General features: G+C 35.6%; 3 protein-coding genes across 6 annotated transcripts in view; 1 reads left to right on the top strand and 2 right to left on the bottom strand.

Annotated features, from left to right (window-relative positions):
* The window catches only part of LOC128183730 (uncharacterized), a 555,994-nt gene that overhangs the window by 444,976 nt on the left and 94,203 nt on the right, over positions 1–16,815 (bottom strand). The gene's annotated exons all lie outside the window — the stretch shown is intronic.
* LOC128183731 (beta-1,3-galactosyl-O-glycosyl-glycoprotein beta-1,6-N-acetylglucosaminyltransferase-like) overlaps positions 1–16,815 on the top strand; it is a 440,095-nt gene that overhangs the window by 341,323 nt on the left and 81,957 nt on the right. The gene's annotated exons all lie outside the window — the stretch shown is intronic.
* LOC128183741 (BTB/POZ domain-containing protein KCTD7-like) lies at positions 9,973–10,964 on the bottom strand. The gene has a single exon (XM_052852887.1). The coding sequence runs from the start codon at positions 10,666–10,668 to the stop codon at positions 9,973–9,975; it is 696 nt and encodes a 231-aa protein (XP_052708847.1). The 5' UTR covers positions 10,669–10,964.

Genomic DNA, 16,815 nt, shown 5'->3' with positions numbered 1-16,815 from the left:
AAAAATTACATCAAAATATTTACATTTTCCAGTGTCTTTGCCTGTGATAACACTACGTTTCGATTTTGTACTATAAAAGCCAAAACTTCAAATAACGTATAACTGAGGCGCAAGTGGGGTTTGGTTATTTATATTTTATACTAAATCGAACAATGGCATAAAATTATAAAAATATATTTACATTTTTTTCCAGTGTCTTTGCCTGTGATAAAACTACGTATCGATTTTGTACTATATAACCCATAATACAAATGACGCGAAATCGAGGCGCCAGCAGGGTTTGCTTATTTATATTTAATTATATAATCGTATGATGGCTTAAAATTATATAAATAATAAGGAATCATTCTTTGAATATTATGAGATGATAATTTCGGTCGGGGTGTGGATTTGATCACGCCCCGACCGAAATTATCACCTCATAATTCTCAAAGAATGATTCCTTATATAAGTATTAATTAGGAATCATTCTTTGAGTATTATGAGGTGATAATTTTGGTGGGGGCGTGATCATTAAAGCCCTTTATTGGATTTGATCACGCCCCGACCAAAATTATCACCTCATAATACTCAAAGAATGATTTCCTATTCCTAAATTAATTATATAACCGGTAGGCTTAATAAAAAAACCGGTAAATCTTCGTTCTTAGCATCTGTCATTTTGATCATTTATACAAAGGTGGATAACTCTAATAATTCGGTGTCACTTTTGTTTGTAAACAAAATCAAAGTGTAAACAAAATCAAAGTGTAAATTGATAAAAACAAGTAGGAATATTTGAAAAAAAAAAATGCACAGTTCCACTTTTTGTGTGACAAGTTAAATCAATATTCTTCAGTATCAGCTATAAAAATTTATAGGATCCGCCACCAAAATGACGACATATGTGACGTAATCAAGTTAAACAAATGGGAGCTAGCCCTTGTTGTTGCTTGACAGAGGCCATTGACAAACAGTATATGCAGAGGCTTATGGCAAAGTAAGTTTTTTTTTGGTCAGTGGTGTACCTGTAACTCTGTAGAGAGAGCTTGTGATCTCTTCGTTTTGGGGCCGATGATTTGGTCAATCATATCCACAATTTGCTTTATGGATTCTTTACTGAAGCGATATCTCCTCCGAATTTCCTCGTCACACATATTGTCAATAGAAAAACGTTCGCGAAAAACTCTGTCGGCTCTTCTTCGCCCTAATTGATGAAACATCACGTTGGCCGCCATTGTTACTTAGCGTTATTAAGCGTTAATGAAGCCCTATTGGAATCATTAAAATGTGAAAATTTAATGAAGTTTTAATGAACCGATTCGTTCATTAAAACTTTGATACAACGGAAATTAATGACTCATTAAATATATGGAGTTTAATAATGATTTAATAAACCATTAAATATTGATACAACCGGCTCCAGTTTATCTTCTTCAGAAAGGTATTAATAAACTTTCACTTTCCTAGAGTAGAATCAGTCTCTTTTTGAAGGTTGAACAAAAATTCGAATTAAATGAAAATAATTTACAACTAGACCTATTTTTGTCTCCAACAAAAAGGAAGGGCTTTTCGACAGCCCTTAAAACCCCTTAATTAAATTTATCGTATTTTCTCTCATTGAATCTGTATATAAAAGATTAGGAAGATATCATGAGCATATACCCACACGTTAACATTTAAGAAATTAAATGCCCAAAGAAAGACAACTTCAGAATTTTTTATCCAACTATATCGTTTGTTTCCTGAATTAAAAGTTCTAAAAATTCATATATAAGAAAGTACTAATTTAATATTCAAGAAATTTGGTATGCCAAAAGCTCTAATGCTAATCATTCATTGAGCAAAGCGAGATAACTCTTGAATTTTAATTTTTTTAAAATGTGATAAAGTTGTCATTTTCAGGCCCTTAAAACCCCTATAGGGAGTCAAAAAGTGGCCCTTTGGACAATGATTTTTAAATTGTACTCTTTATTCTTAACTAATAACTGAAAAGAGTTTGAAAATTGGATAAGTAATAAAAAAGTTATAGCTAAAGGGCTGTTTTTAATACTGACCCCTTCAGGTCCCTTATTTTTCGGAATTTTTTTCCTCAGACCTTTTCCAGTCTGCGCATTTAGTCCCTCATTACAAGTACAAAATATAAAAATATTTGCTTAAAAACTGTTTGAGAAAACGTTACATGCATGAATTCAATTTAACATAGAAACTCCCATAGACAATGTTTATCGGCCCATAAAACCGGAAGTACTCGATACCATCCAATGAAACTTTGAATATATCTTAATTACGTCTATTTAAACAATATATATCCTAATCATTTATTGAGCAAAGCGAGATAACTCTTGAAATTGAATTGTGATAAAGTTATCAGTTTCAGACCCTTAAAACCCCTATAAGGAGTCAAAAAGTGCCCCCTCGGACCATATTTTTTGAATTGTACTCTTTATAATGAACTATAAACCGAAAAGATTTTGAAAATCAGATAAACAATAAAAAAGTTACAGCTAAAGGACCGTTTTTAATATTGACCCCTTCAGATCCCTTATTTTTTCGAATTTTTTTCCCAGGACTTTTTCCGGTCTGCGCATTAGGTTCCTCACTGCAAATACAAAATATAAAAATATTTGCTTGAAAACTGTTTGAGAAAACGTTACATGCGTGAATTCAATTTAACATAGAAACTCCCATAGACAATTTTCATCGGCTCATAAAACCGGAAGTACTCAATACTATTCAATGAAACTTGGAATATATCTTAATTACATCTATTTAAACAATATATATCCGTCTTAGAACATTCCTAAGCTTTTCAGAGTTTTTTATTTTTTCATCCCCCCTTTTCTCAATTTTGAGGCTTAAAATCTCAAAACTGTTAAGAGATAGAAACTCGCCGCCGGTTTACTATTTTAACAACTTGACATGGTTGATCTAACTGTAAAATTACAACGAATTTCCTTTAAAAATAAAAACAATATATTGATTCATTTAATTTCTACTATTTTGCTTGTGTAAACCGGAAGTACCGGAACCGGAAGTCCAAAACCTTACATACTGGTGACATTTAAAAATGCTATAAGACTATTGCATAGTTATTTCTGAAATCCTTTCCGTTTTCAAAAAATCGCCGACGGAAAATCTGTCGAGAAAAAGAATAATAATAATAATAATAAAACATCAGAATAACAATAGGTCTTTTCGACCGAAAGTCGAAAAGCCCTAAATAGGAACACACAATAAAAAAACCCCAAAACAAATCTGGTGCATTAATAGTGTGTTATGAAACGAGAAACCGTTTAGTTTTGTTCCGGATGCTTGAGTTTATTTAACCTGCATTTCATGCATCGGTTGTAAACACAACAAACTTCAATGTAATATAGTGAGAAATGTACACACACACATACATTGTACATGTATTTATTTTAAAATGCCAAAACAATGTTTTTGGGATTTCCAATGTCATAAATAGATAGCAATGAAATGTGCATAAAGCAACACAACAAATTCCATTCTAAGGGATTCAATTATGAATTTTATTATACACCAAGACCTCAAGGAAAAAAACACTAACTGTTGTCATTAGACAGCAATACATGTAGCAAGTGTTTACCGTTAAATAACAATCTTTTTTTACCAGTTTTAGTAAAATAGAAGGTCACATACAATTTTTATTACTTTTTAAACTTATAATTCTCATGAAGGATGAGATCCCATTCCATAACACACATAGGCGGGCGTTTGAATACGATTTGGAGTCGAGCTGTTTGCATATGAATTTTAAACATATAAATTTTTAGCATTTAATGTCAATGAAAATATGGCTGTATCATTATTACAAAGAAAATTAAACTATGCCCTCCCTTCGGCGGTTTTCAACGCTAGATTTACTTCTGTAGAAGACGGACATGGGGTCAAGCCCCCCCCCCCCCCCCCCCCCCCCCCCATCGTGAAAATTCATTGACATACATAGTGAAATTACAAGAAACAAAACATAGGACCCAACCCCCCATGAACATCATATTTTGATAAAAAAAAGAAAAAAAGAAAAAAGACTGTATTTGTAGTTGCAGCAAAGCAGATTGTAAACAGGGCATAATGCACAAAGCTTTTCATTGCAGGACTGCCAAGACAAGATATATAAGTATTTAAGAAGTTATTAGAAATGTGTCGATACTAATGAGAAGAGAAGTACGTTATAACCGAAATACTTACACCACTATTGAGTTTTCAAAGTTTACAATAATTTTTAACATTTTTGGAAACTTAAGGAAAAATTAGGAAATACCTAGCAGGATTCAAACTCTTACTTACAGACAAGTAGTTACTACTCTAACCCAATTTGTGCTACGCTGTTGGGTATCATAATTTCGAGGGAAAACAACATATTTATACTTAAGCATTTACTACGATAGGGAGTACGTCACAATATGCAGGTGTCCCATACCACATTCATACTGAAATTTGTGCTTTATATGGTTAAACAAGGGTTAAACAAGTAATTTATGAAATAGTGCAAGGGGATTCAAAAAATAAAATTGTGAAAGTAAATGCATGCTATACATGTAAGTATTTTGAAAGTGACGTACACAACACAGATCTACAGGCTGAAATAGCGAGTACTACTTTTACCCAGCTTTTTTGGTTAGGTTCAGGTGTATTTACATGTACATGGTTTTCATGTGCATAAAATTATGTGTTTTGGATATGCAGAATACGAATAATTAATATGTATAAACGTTTCTTTTGTGGTGATCGCCTAAAATAATTCATATTGTGCTCTTATTAGATTATCATTATGATATTGATCAATATAGGTAAGTATAATATTATGAGTTACCGCTATACTTCTACTTTCTAAATAAGTGACCCCCCTTTGCCAACATACTAACTGTATAAATGTCTTTCAATATTTAAACAAGCTTATCATAGTTAACTTTGCTTTTTCATGTGTACAGTTTAAAAGTTATTTTTTACATTTGTTGGACTTATTCTATTGAGTTGACCCTGTGACATTTTATACTAAATTTTGTTTAAATACGTGTATGCAGAGACTTCCATGTCTTTATGAGTTATAATAATTTGGAAGGGGTCTTAACCCTTTCCCAGAATTTGCGAATTAGATACAGTTCTAGTGAGAATGAAGGCATGCTGCTTTTTCTTCTTCATCAAACCTTAAATCATCACACACCAGTAATAGAAAAAAAGTTAATGAGTGTACCTTTATTTTGCTTAAATAATTTTTTTTATAAAAATAATTAAATGTGACATATATCAGTATTTTTTAACTTTTAAAGAATGTTTATCTTAAAAGGCTTTCTATTAAAATGTGTTCAACAAAGAATGACAACAGTCTGGTATGAATTAACTCCTTATTGTTGTTAATGGTTGACAATTTGTATATACAGTAACGATCAGACCCAACCTAACACCAGAGTAAACCCCAAATAAACCCCAGGTTTACTTTTTGGGTTTACTTGGGGTTTACTCTGGGTTTACTTTTTGAAAATCTGTGTCCATTCGGGGTTTACTTTAGGTTTACTTGGAAATTGCTTTTGAGGTTAACTGTACGCACTGAAGTGTGAAGCAGACTCATCTGTATCTTACCATCCTACTGTCTGTAATTCCTGCACCTTGTATATTCCAAATACACAGTGTGTGTGTGTGTGCTTTCAGTGGTATACTTCTGATCGGGTTTACTCTCTGTGTCCACTCTATTAAACCCTGGGTAAACCCAGAAAATAAACCCGCTGTTAAGTTTGGGTTTACTTTCTGTTAGGTTGGGTCTGATCGGTACTGTAAGAAACATTACTTTCTTGACCATAAAGGATAAACTTTTATTGTGTAGAAGTCCTTTGTAAATGATCAGACTGTGCAATTCTGCTGATCATGTTAAAAGGATCTGGACACGATTTCAGATGATTTTTTTTTATTCTTATGTACAAAACAGTTTGCCTTTGTATTTTGAATGATTAACCAAAATTTGAATGTTAGAAGTCATGTTTCAAGCGAGATACAGAGGAAAGTAGTTGTTGTGTAAACAAAGCTCGAGTCTAATAAAGTTGTTTACAAATACTGTAAAGTAAAGAAATTACCATTTCTTTATCAAAATAGCTTGTGGAAAAAAAATGAACTGATTCAATGGGTTCATGAATATTTTCATCACAACAAACAGCAACATTAGATTTACACTTATACTAATACAACAAATATGTGAACATTTACAGAACTCGAGCTTTATTTACAAAACAAAGAATTCTAACCTCTGTAACTCGCTTGTAACTCAATATATACTTGACTTTCAAATTTTGTCAAGGCATTGAAAACATCTATGATAAAATTTCTAGACATCAAAATTGAAAAAAAAAATTTACGAAATTTTGAGCTCGAACCGTGTCCAAGTCCCTTTAAGATTCATTTGAAGCAAGTCCCCTGCCCCTGTTGTATCCCAACCTCGGTGACCAAGTATATTATTAGCGCTATTTTTTATCCGACATAATGTGTACAGAACATGAACATTAGGTAATTGTTGCGTGGACCCTGAGGTCCACGCAGAAAATATATAAGCGAGTTTAAACCGGATGCTATGGGGAAAATTCAGCCTGCGCATGACCTAGACTGGTTCCTGTACGTATTGGGTAGCTCAGAGAACCAGGCTAGCAAACGTTAATCTGAATCGGGATCGGGATTCCATGCCAAATGCACACATAAGTTCAAAGGCGCTGTAATTGTAAAGTTGTCGGCCAACCGAACAGAAACAAATTAAGTATTCCTTTTAAAGATATGATCGGCATGTGATATGAACTGTCAATATTATGAAATAAGGTAATGTTATGTCGAAACTACAACATGCATCAAATTGCATAGTTTGCAATGTTATGTTGTTTTCCGAATACACATGTAACTTAACTTTACTTTTATAGTAGGCGAGGCTAGAGTACTTCCCGATTAAAATATTTAAGCATTTAGCATCAAAATATGAAATTAATTTATACAAAGCTGTCACTGCATAGTTAACAAAGTATTGCAAATCGTAATTTGTGCGCAAATAGTAGAATTCGCCGAATGCCTGAACTATACATGCAAACTTCATTAATAGATATATCATAATTATCTTAGGAGTATGAACACTTTCAATTCTGAGATAAAAAGTCAGGGCTATACATATACGTAATACAACGTACAAATTTAGTGGTTAAAAGCAGGGGGCTAGAGTGGGTGGAATCTCTGGTAAAGCTTTCACGTTTTCGTTGAAAACACATGCAAATGGTCCAGTTATTGTAGTCATTTTTTAAAGGACAGCAACGTGTTGTCATTATATAAATGGTATTAAATATTTTTTCCATATTAATCCATTAAAAAAACTAAAAAAATTTTTACGTAAAAGCAAATGAATTAAAAATAAAACGTCGTCTATACGTCTCGAACACACTCTCCGTCGAGAAAGATGGACAAAGAGCCTCCACCTATCACAGAGAGCTACTTTTACAAATTAGAGTACAGGGCTGGGATTCATAAAGATACTTAAACAGTACGTGTAAGAAAATGCTTAAACTCATATAAAATACTTAAGTTACACTAAGAATTTGTTTTTAATTTAAGTTTTTTCATAAAACAACTTATATCTAAGAAAAATCTAAAGCAATTTCTAAATCAAAAAGTCCTCTAGAGGTGTCTTAAAGTTCACAATAAAAATGACTGCCATGGGAGCACAAAAAAGATGTTTTCGAAAAAGAAAAGACTGTTTGGTAGAGTACAGTGACGCTTAACTTGTTGAGAGTTTTAGAGGGGTTGATTGGTAACGAACTTATGAGTGGTTCACGCAGAAATTGTGCAATTTCTCCACTGCAGAATTTTTTTTAACACTTCGATTTCTAGCTACCAGAAAAATGCAATTGTGCAATGAAGAAGACATGGGTGTCTCACAGCCCACCGTTTCTAGGGCAATTACTGTCACTCTTAGGTGTGTCTCTTCTCCAGAATATATGCTCAGTTATTTAAATTTAAACTAAAACTTCAAGAAATTCGCAAAACCCAAGAAGAGATTTTCAAAATTGCTAGGTTTCCTTGAATTATTTGGGCCATCTATGGCACACATGTGCAAATCATCGATCCATCTCAATACGAAAACGAGTATGCCAACAAACATCAGTACCACAGCATCAGCACAAATGTCGTCTTTGATCCATTCCACAAGATAATTGATGTCGTAGCGAAATTGCCAGGCTCAACACATGACGCTAGGATCTTGAATGAGAGTGGATTGAAGTCATTGTTTGACCAAAACAGAATCCCTGTTCATAAGCATTTGCTAGGAGACAGCGGGTACTCTTCAAAGAGATAGCTCCTAATTCCATTTGTGCGACCAAACAAAGGTTGTCAAACAAACTATAATACGTACGTTTTCCAATTTCACATAATTTTCTGTCAAGTAAAAGCTAAGTAATGTCTTCTATCCGTACAACCAAAAAAGCAGCGAAAAAATGGTTACGACTGTTCTACTTTCGTTCTCCTAATAAGCACCATCTTGGGAGAGCAGTGATAAATATTTTCATAACATGGGGCGGATCAATATATTTTATTTCACCAAAATCTTATTTAATTCAAAACTGTATCTGTACAGCATATATCAGGATGATATGGCATTTTCTTGGTAGATCTAGATCACTTTTTTAGCTTTCTCAATCCGTCACTCCGTCTTTCTCTCTCTCACACTTTCTAAGTTTCTAAGTCTAATATATATATATATATATATATATATATATATATATATATATATATATATATATATATATATATATATATATATATATACTACGTTACATAAATTGTGTGGGTCTCTTATTTCTGAAATTTACCCAATTAATAAAAGAATTTATAGTTTTCAATAAATTTATTGATAATTGCATTAAACAGTCAAAATACAAGATGGGTGTAAATAAACAACAAAATCACACGATGGGTAATGGGTAATAGATACGATGGGTAATGGGTAATTTACCCGATGAAACAGTATGGGGAATTTGTGGGGGACCCAAATATACTGGGTACGGAATTCAGCATCAGACTTACCCAACCTAAATGTAAGGCACAAAACGTCTTGAGTACATATTTACGATTCTGCTGAGCGCTAAAGGTTCCATTTGAACGGGAGTGAGTTACGTAAATGCTGTACTGCACTGCACTGCTGTCGTCTGCTCAGGGTGCTCGTATATATATATACTTTGGTCTGTAGGTGCGAATCACCTAACGCGCAAAACATACGGTACCGTACGGATTGGCGCCATGTTTGAGGAGAATCACACCAAAATTATCTTTGCAACCAAAGTAGTGTTTACGAGTAAATATGGGACTATGCTTATGATTAATTGCTTGGATAAGTAAAAGAATTATGCCTTGAACATTTGTAGGTAAGTCTTGTTGCGGTAAATACTCCGTTTATAGTACGAATGATTGTAAATGAGTTTCTCTTGTTAAGGAAATTCGGGTTCATGATATACATACGTAACAAATATTCAATACAAGCTAATATAAATACAATGCATTATCTTGATATAAATAACCTAACAACTAGGATGTATTAACGAAGAAATTAAGCTTTACATGTTACTTAGGAACAGATAGAAGGGAAAATCATGATGCTGTATTGACTGATCCGTAACACAGCCCCCCTTCTTCTGAACATTCGTCCCGAATGTTGTACAGGTAAGAACTCTTATGTTGAAAGTTGGCTTTCTTTATATGGGAATAAATCTCCATTTATAAAAACAACATAATCACTGAGTTCAATTACAACAATTTATGGGATAACAATAAGACATCATAAATACAATACATTAATAGTAACATTTTAGACAATAACAATAAGGTGAATACACATAAAACGTAAACAATAATGATAACAATTTAAGAAAATGAATAATATGACATATATATATATCAATAAAATGTTTCATCACAGGTACACATCAGATGCATCACAGGTCCAGCACAACATCACTGATGTGAGAACAACTTGAGCATGGGCTCAATTAATCTGGAGAGAACGCCAATCTCATAAAACGCACATTCTTGAGAAAGTTCCTTCAGAGCTGTAGCCGAAGTTGGAATAGAGATGGATGAGACACAGCAGCTGTTCCTCAGGAAGACTAATGTGAAAAGGAAATGTTTCGGATTGCGGTCGATGAAGAAAGGTGTTGATGGGAGCTTTGAGGACAAAGTTGCGAGCAACAAGGAAGGATCCTCCCGCAGTGTGGATCTGGTGGTGGTGAATATGGTCCCTCCAATGTTCAGGGTAACCACCTCGTCCTGCTTTGTGATGATGTCTTTAACCTTTAGGGACAGCTTATTGGTTGGTATGTACGGAGTAGAAGACGGGAGGTCCGGAACAGCATACTCCTGTTCGGGTTCTGGATCGATAACACCGTCTGTGTGAATTGACAACTGATCAGGGTTGGAGCGTTTTGAGACCAGAGTTGTTTTGGAATAGATGGAGTCCTTGTCAGATTCTGATAAAGCCAAGTCTTTATTAAGGTCAGACAAAGGGATTTCTGAGGCTTTTGGAGTAGCTGACTGTACAGGTAAAGCTGCAGAAGTTGAAGTGTCGGGACTAACGGTACTAGAGGCAGAAGCTGGATCCTTTGGAGTCAGAGAGTCGCCTGAAGACTTTGGAACTGGAATTTTCAAGCTCATCAGAGGAATGATGGCACGTGAGGGTCCAGCAGATGGGGGAAGTCCGTAGCATTGCTTCTTCTTTGGAAGAGACTCCAAGCATTGGGTTGTCCTTTTGGATCTAGCCAGGTTGGTATTGCCTAATTGAGTATAGACTGGTCGTTGAACTGGATTGCAGAACTTGGACCTGTTCTTCTGGAAGGTCTGGAATTCGATCGCCTTGTCACTAGTGAACGTACCAGTTGACTTTTTGATTAGTTGGAATGAAGACACTGGACAACCATGCTTTTGATCCGTTCTAGACAATATGTTACCACAGGAGGTGCACTACTGCCCGAATCCGGAGTGGACGGACGTTATATATCTCTCACAATGGTTGGGGAGTGAGAACTCTTTGTCACAAATGGTGCAATTGTATTTCTGGATCTGAAATTTGACAAAGTAAATTTTATTAGCAAGACGTAAAACGAAAATATAATAGAAGGAAAAAAAAAATAGACGGGATCCAATCATCACTTAGGGAAAGCAAGGTAGGTTATCTCCCTTATATGGTTTAAGTAAGTTATGGTGGACAATTTTTGGCTTATGTTTTAGAGTTTTTGTATATAACATCATTCACTCTTTTAACAATAAGGTAGGGACCAGTCCATGGTGTACATAACTTTTTTCCATGTTTCTCATATTTTGGAGAGTCAAACTAAACTGCATCACCCACTTGATACAAGTGTTGATGAATTTTTTTTGCTATATTCTCTGATCATGTGTTTAGTAGATGATTGAAGTTGATTACGGGCGTGGTTATGAATAATTTGTAATTTGCTTGCTAATTGATTTGCAAATTCAGATCTGTACTTTTGCTTTTGTGTTTCAGGGTCTGGGATACCAAGCACCAGAGCACCAGATCAATGGGTAGATGGGTTGGTCTACCAAAAACCATTTCATTTGGGCTAACCTTTGTAGATTCGTGGACAGACGATCTATATGCCATCATTAAAAGGGGTATGTATTCATCCCAATCTTGTTGGGTTTCATTGACAAAGGCTGAGAGCAGGTTCTCTATCGTGCGGTTAGCACGTTCGATCATGCCGTCTGACGACTGTGGCCTATGAGGGGTAGTATGGGTTTTTACAATGCCAAGTATATTGCAAATGTCTTAGAATAACTCAGACTCGAAGGATCTGCCTTGGTCAGAATGTAATTCCATAGGTACCCCAAATATAGAAATAACTCTTTCAATAAGTATTTTGGCAATAGTGTGGGCCTTTTAGGGAAAGCATCTACCCATTTTGTAAAATAGTCACCCACTACAAGAAGATATGAATTCTTCTTTATAGTAAGGGGGAGTGGACCCATATTATCTATGGCCAACCTTTCCATAGGTTCTCCAACAATATATTGTTATAAGGGTGCTTTGGGTAATTTATGGGGGGATTTTCTTGATTGGCACAGATCGCATTTACTACAAAAGGTTTTAGCGTCTTGAGACATGTGATACCAGAAGTATCTGTCTTTGATTTTTGATAGGGTTTTTCGAACACCTAAATGACCGCCAGTGAAACTGTTGTGCAGTTCAATGCTGAAATATGAGATGTTTAAGGGATTGGGGAAGTACAATTTGGTATTTTGGCTGGACACCTTCCCAAATATGATATAAGATCCCATTTTAAACTTTGAGGGAATCATATCTGACCCAGTAGTATTTATGGGCTTCACTAAGATGGGATATTTCTTTCCATTAAGGTCTGTCCTTGGATTTTATTCATTCTATATGACGGTTTTATTGATTGGGTCTTGGTTTTGGGATTCTTTGGTGTCAAGTTTTTGGGGATGGGGATCAATATCGGGCAAGTTATTTTGGACGGTACTTTGAGCTCTTGTAGTTACAGAAGAGCAAGAGGAAGAATTTAAGTTGGGCTCATATTTCTCTTCTGCTTTATTACAGTGTTTGCAGTCAAGAGGACAGGGTCTCCTGGATAGGGCATCAGCATTGCTGTGAGATCTGCCGGCTCTATGCTCCACTTTAAATTCGTATTGTGACAATAATTCAAACCAACGAGCAATTTGGCCTTCTGGATTTTTAAAGTTTAGGAGCCAGGTAAGTGAACCGTGGTCTGTCCTAACTTTGAAGGGTCTACTATATAAATAATGGTGAAAATTTTTAATGGATTTTACAATAGCCAATAATTCTCTGCGTGTTACACAATACCGTCTTTCTGTAGCACTGAAAGTTTTACTGTAATAGCAGATGACTTTTTCAATTCCATTTTGTTCTTGGGAAAGTACTGCGCCTTAGCCGTTATTTGAAGCGTCAGTATCGAGGATAAATAATCCTTCATTGTTTGGGTAGGAGAGGATTGGGGTACTGGTAAGGGCTCGTTTGAGTTTATCGAAAGCTTCTTGGCAGTTCTCATCCCAACGAAACTCCTGTTTAGATTCTGTGAGTTTATGTAGGGGTTTTGCAATATCAGCAAACTTGTAAATAAATTTGCGATAATAAGAACATAAACCGAGGAAACTTCTGATATTTTTAACGGAGGATGGGGTTGGCCAATTTTGAACTGATTCAATTTTTTATGGGTCTGTTGCGACTCCATTTTCATCAACAATATGTCCTAAGAATAAAACATGTTTCTGAAGTAGGTAACACTTTTTGGGGTTCATTTTTAGGTTTGCCCCTTTAGGTCTATCAAAAACTTGTTTCAGATTTATGATATGTTCATCAAATGTCTGGGAAAGAATGATTATATCATCTAAAAAGACCATACATATTTTCCAGGACAAGTTGGAGAGGACTTTCTCCATAAGCCTTTAGAAAGTAGCACCTGCAATGCAAAGACCAAAGGGCATGTTTAAGAATTGCCAATGACCACCGCCAGGTATGGAAAACGCTGTTTTGGGTTTGTCATTTGGGGCCATCTTAACTTGCCAATAACCGCTTTTTAGGTCTATGATTGAAAACCATTTTGCTCCTGCTAGAGCGTCTAGGGTAGAATCAATTCTGGGAATTGGGTAACTATCTTTAATTGTCACATCATTTAACTTTCTATAATCAAAACAGAATCTTATGGACCCATCCTTTTTCTTAACTAAGACAATCGGGGAACTCCATGGGCTATTGGAGGTTTCTATTACTCCCTTATCTAACATATCTTCTTTTTTTTTCGACTTCACCCATTTTAGCTAAGGGTAATCTTCTTGGGTGTTGTTTAATGGGAGGGGCATTCCCAGTATTACTTTTGTGTTCAACAAGATTAGTTAGACCCATGTCAGTTGTGGTAGTGGAAAAACTATTTTGATATTTAATAATGAAATTTTGCAATTTTTGCTTTTGTTCAAAGGTAACTTCGTTGGGGAGTTTCTCAACAATACACTGTAGTTGGTCGGGGAATTGGGGTTTAAACTCCGGGTTCAGAGTATTAAGGGTGTGGGAATCGTCAGAGACTTACCTTTCTAACACTTTGTCAACACAGTTGACTGTGGCAATTTGAGTATTTTTGTAAAGTATGACACTTTCATCTTTCAAATTCATGTACCGAACTGCGACCTCACTGTCTACAGTTATAAGGGTTTGGGAAATCAATAATTCATACTTCTCAACAAAACTCTGGATGGGTTTTATTACTCCAACCTCATCCTTAAACAAGGGGTTATCCACTTTTGCAGGGGCAATAAATTCACAATGGGGAGGAATTTCAATATCCTCAGCAAGACTAATCTTGCTACACGACACAACTTCTACACAAAATTTACTAAAGCAGGGAATGTCTAGACCCTGTACCTTTAGTTTCATCTTCTTCACAAAAAGGTCACATAAATTCTGAGTCATAAAATCTAATCCCAATATACATGGGGTTCGTATATTAGCCACAAGTACTGTATGGGTAACTTGAAAATTTTCAAGAGATATTTGAATAGGGCATTCTCCAGAAACTGGGATTATATCACCACTTGCAGATGTAAGTTTTACTGCAAATTGGGTAAGTTGGGGCTTTTCCAATTTTAAATTTTCATAGAATTGGGTACTGACTATGGTCACGCTAGCGCCCGTGTCGACTAGCATAGGTATTTTTTTACTCCCAATTTTTTCAATAACATATATTCCATCATTTCCCCCTTCAATATCTCCCACTAAAATTTCTTTGGGGGTAGGTGTAGGACAAAGAATCGTTTTTTCAGATTTTACTCTTTTTTTTATTTTTGAGTCTAGGTTTAAGTGGGAGTGGTTGAGCCATATTTAATGGCTGGTGTTGGGGCCTGCCCCTTGAAACTGCCGACTTCCGACCCCTGAATTCGACATTGGGTAGTTTCCCTGTCTTCGAGGTTGGAAAGGTCTGGAGTTGTTGGGGTAATTGCTCCCATTGCTAGGATTTCTTTGTTTTGGTGAACCCTGGGGTTTAGGTCCATAATTTGGGGGTTTTGGATTTGGGTAGTTGGGCCTAAATGGATTTTGGCAAGAACCCTGGTTTGAGTAAGATGCATGGGAAATTTGTGCAAAATTTTGAGCTGACTTTTGGCCATTTCTTGTAAGAGCTCTGATTTCTTGGGTAAGGGACTGTAAATCTTTCCGCAAGTTTTGATTATCTTGTTTTAAAGAAGAAATAGGGTTCATTTCATTGCCAGTAATTTTATGAGTAGTTCTAACTCTTTGGGCATCGGCCAGTCTGCAAGTTTCCAAACGAATGGCCAATATCTCTACTTCATTTATATCCCTGGGTTTAGCTTCCCTTAACCTGAATCGCATTTCTGGGTCAGGTAAGGCATCAATGAATTGATCCAGTGCCAGAATGTTTATACTAGTTTGGTCAGCTGTTGGGTATGCTTTGCGGGTTAAATTCTTAATAGATTGGGCCATTTCGGGTAAGGTCTCATTGGAACCTCTTGTTTTGGTTTTTAGCTGGGCACGGTACATTTCAGATCTCTCGACGGAGCCATAACGTCTGTTTAATATTTATAATAATATATATATAAGGAATTGACACAGGATGAACCTCTGCCATTCAGTCAACTGAATGGTCTGGAAAGGTGACTGAATGGCATAGCTATGCCATTCATCCACATTTCAGTTACCTTTCAGTCACCTTTCAGTTAACTGAATGGCAGAGATTCATCCTGTGTGAACATCCGCCGTTGGTCTCCATTGAGTTCACTTAGTAGAGCCCGGGCACCACCCGTTAGACTGCTGGCAAGATAGAGATTTGGTTCTATAGTTCCACCCATGTAAGTCACACAAAATTTTAAACTGGGTAAGGTATTCATCAAAATCTTCTGACCCGTCAAACGTTTGAGGTTTTATGGTGACATGATCGGGCCTTTGAGTGAAATGATTGGGAACTCGATTTTCATTTCTGTCCATCTCATATAATGAGGAATGGGTATTTTGTGGGTTGCAACCATAATTGTGCTCCAACTCATGCAATGTGTCTGTATGAACTTGATTCTGCCCAGGTGCTTGGGATGGGTAAATAGGTCTAGGTAAAGAATTTGGAAAGTGATGATTGTCTCCCCTATCATAAATTGGACTTTTGACTTCTTTTTCCAAGTTATTAACATGCTCTCTCAATTTTTGGTACTCATTCGTCATGCCCAATAATTTTTCATTTACATTTTGCATAAGAGACATAATAATTGCAAATTGATTTTGATTAGCAGGTTGGGCAATGTCTGATGCCTGGGATGAGGAATAAGGATCGAGAGCGGGTGTAGCCACCCTGTCAGCCTCCAAATGGTGGGGCGTAGGTGGATGGGACTTAAAAGTGACTTCAAAACTTTCTTCAGACTCCATATTGTAAATGGGTACAAATAAAAATATTTGTTCAATAAAAATATAACAAAGTAAAAAAAAATGTTGTTTACTTATTAATTAGTTTATGGGTGAACAGAGATAAGACAATTGATATCCCACTTCTGACACCAGCTGTAACGTTTTTGGGTCTTGTAGCTTTAATAGTTACTTAAACAACTACGTTACATAAATTGTGTGGGTCTCATTTTCTGAAATTTACCCAATAAATAAAAGAATTTACAGTTTTCTATAAATTTATTGACAATTGCATTAAACAGTCAAAATACAAGATGGGTGTAAATAAACAACAAAATCACACGATGGGTACTGGGTAATAGATACGATGGGTAATGGGTAATTTACCCGATGAAACAGTATGGGGAATT

The sequence above is a fragment of the Crassostrea angulata genome, chromosome 5 (genome assembly GCF_025612915.1).
Source record: "Crassostrea angulata isolate pt1a10 chromosome 5, ASM2561291v2, whole genome shotgun sequence".
Lineage (NCBI taxonomy): Eukaryota > Metazoa > Mollusca > Bivalvia > Ostreida > Ostreidae > Magallana > Magallana angulata.
This window is presented reverse-complemented; position numbering and strand designations above follow the sequence as displayed.

Coding starts and splice junctions, on each gene's coding strand:
- LOC128183741 (XM_052852887.1), bottom strand. CDS start 10,668: ATGAGCTTGAAAATTCCAGTTCCAAAGTCTTCAGGCGACTCTCTGACT.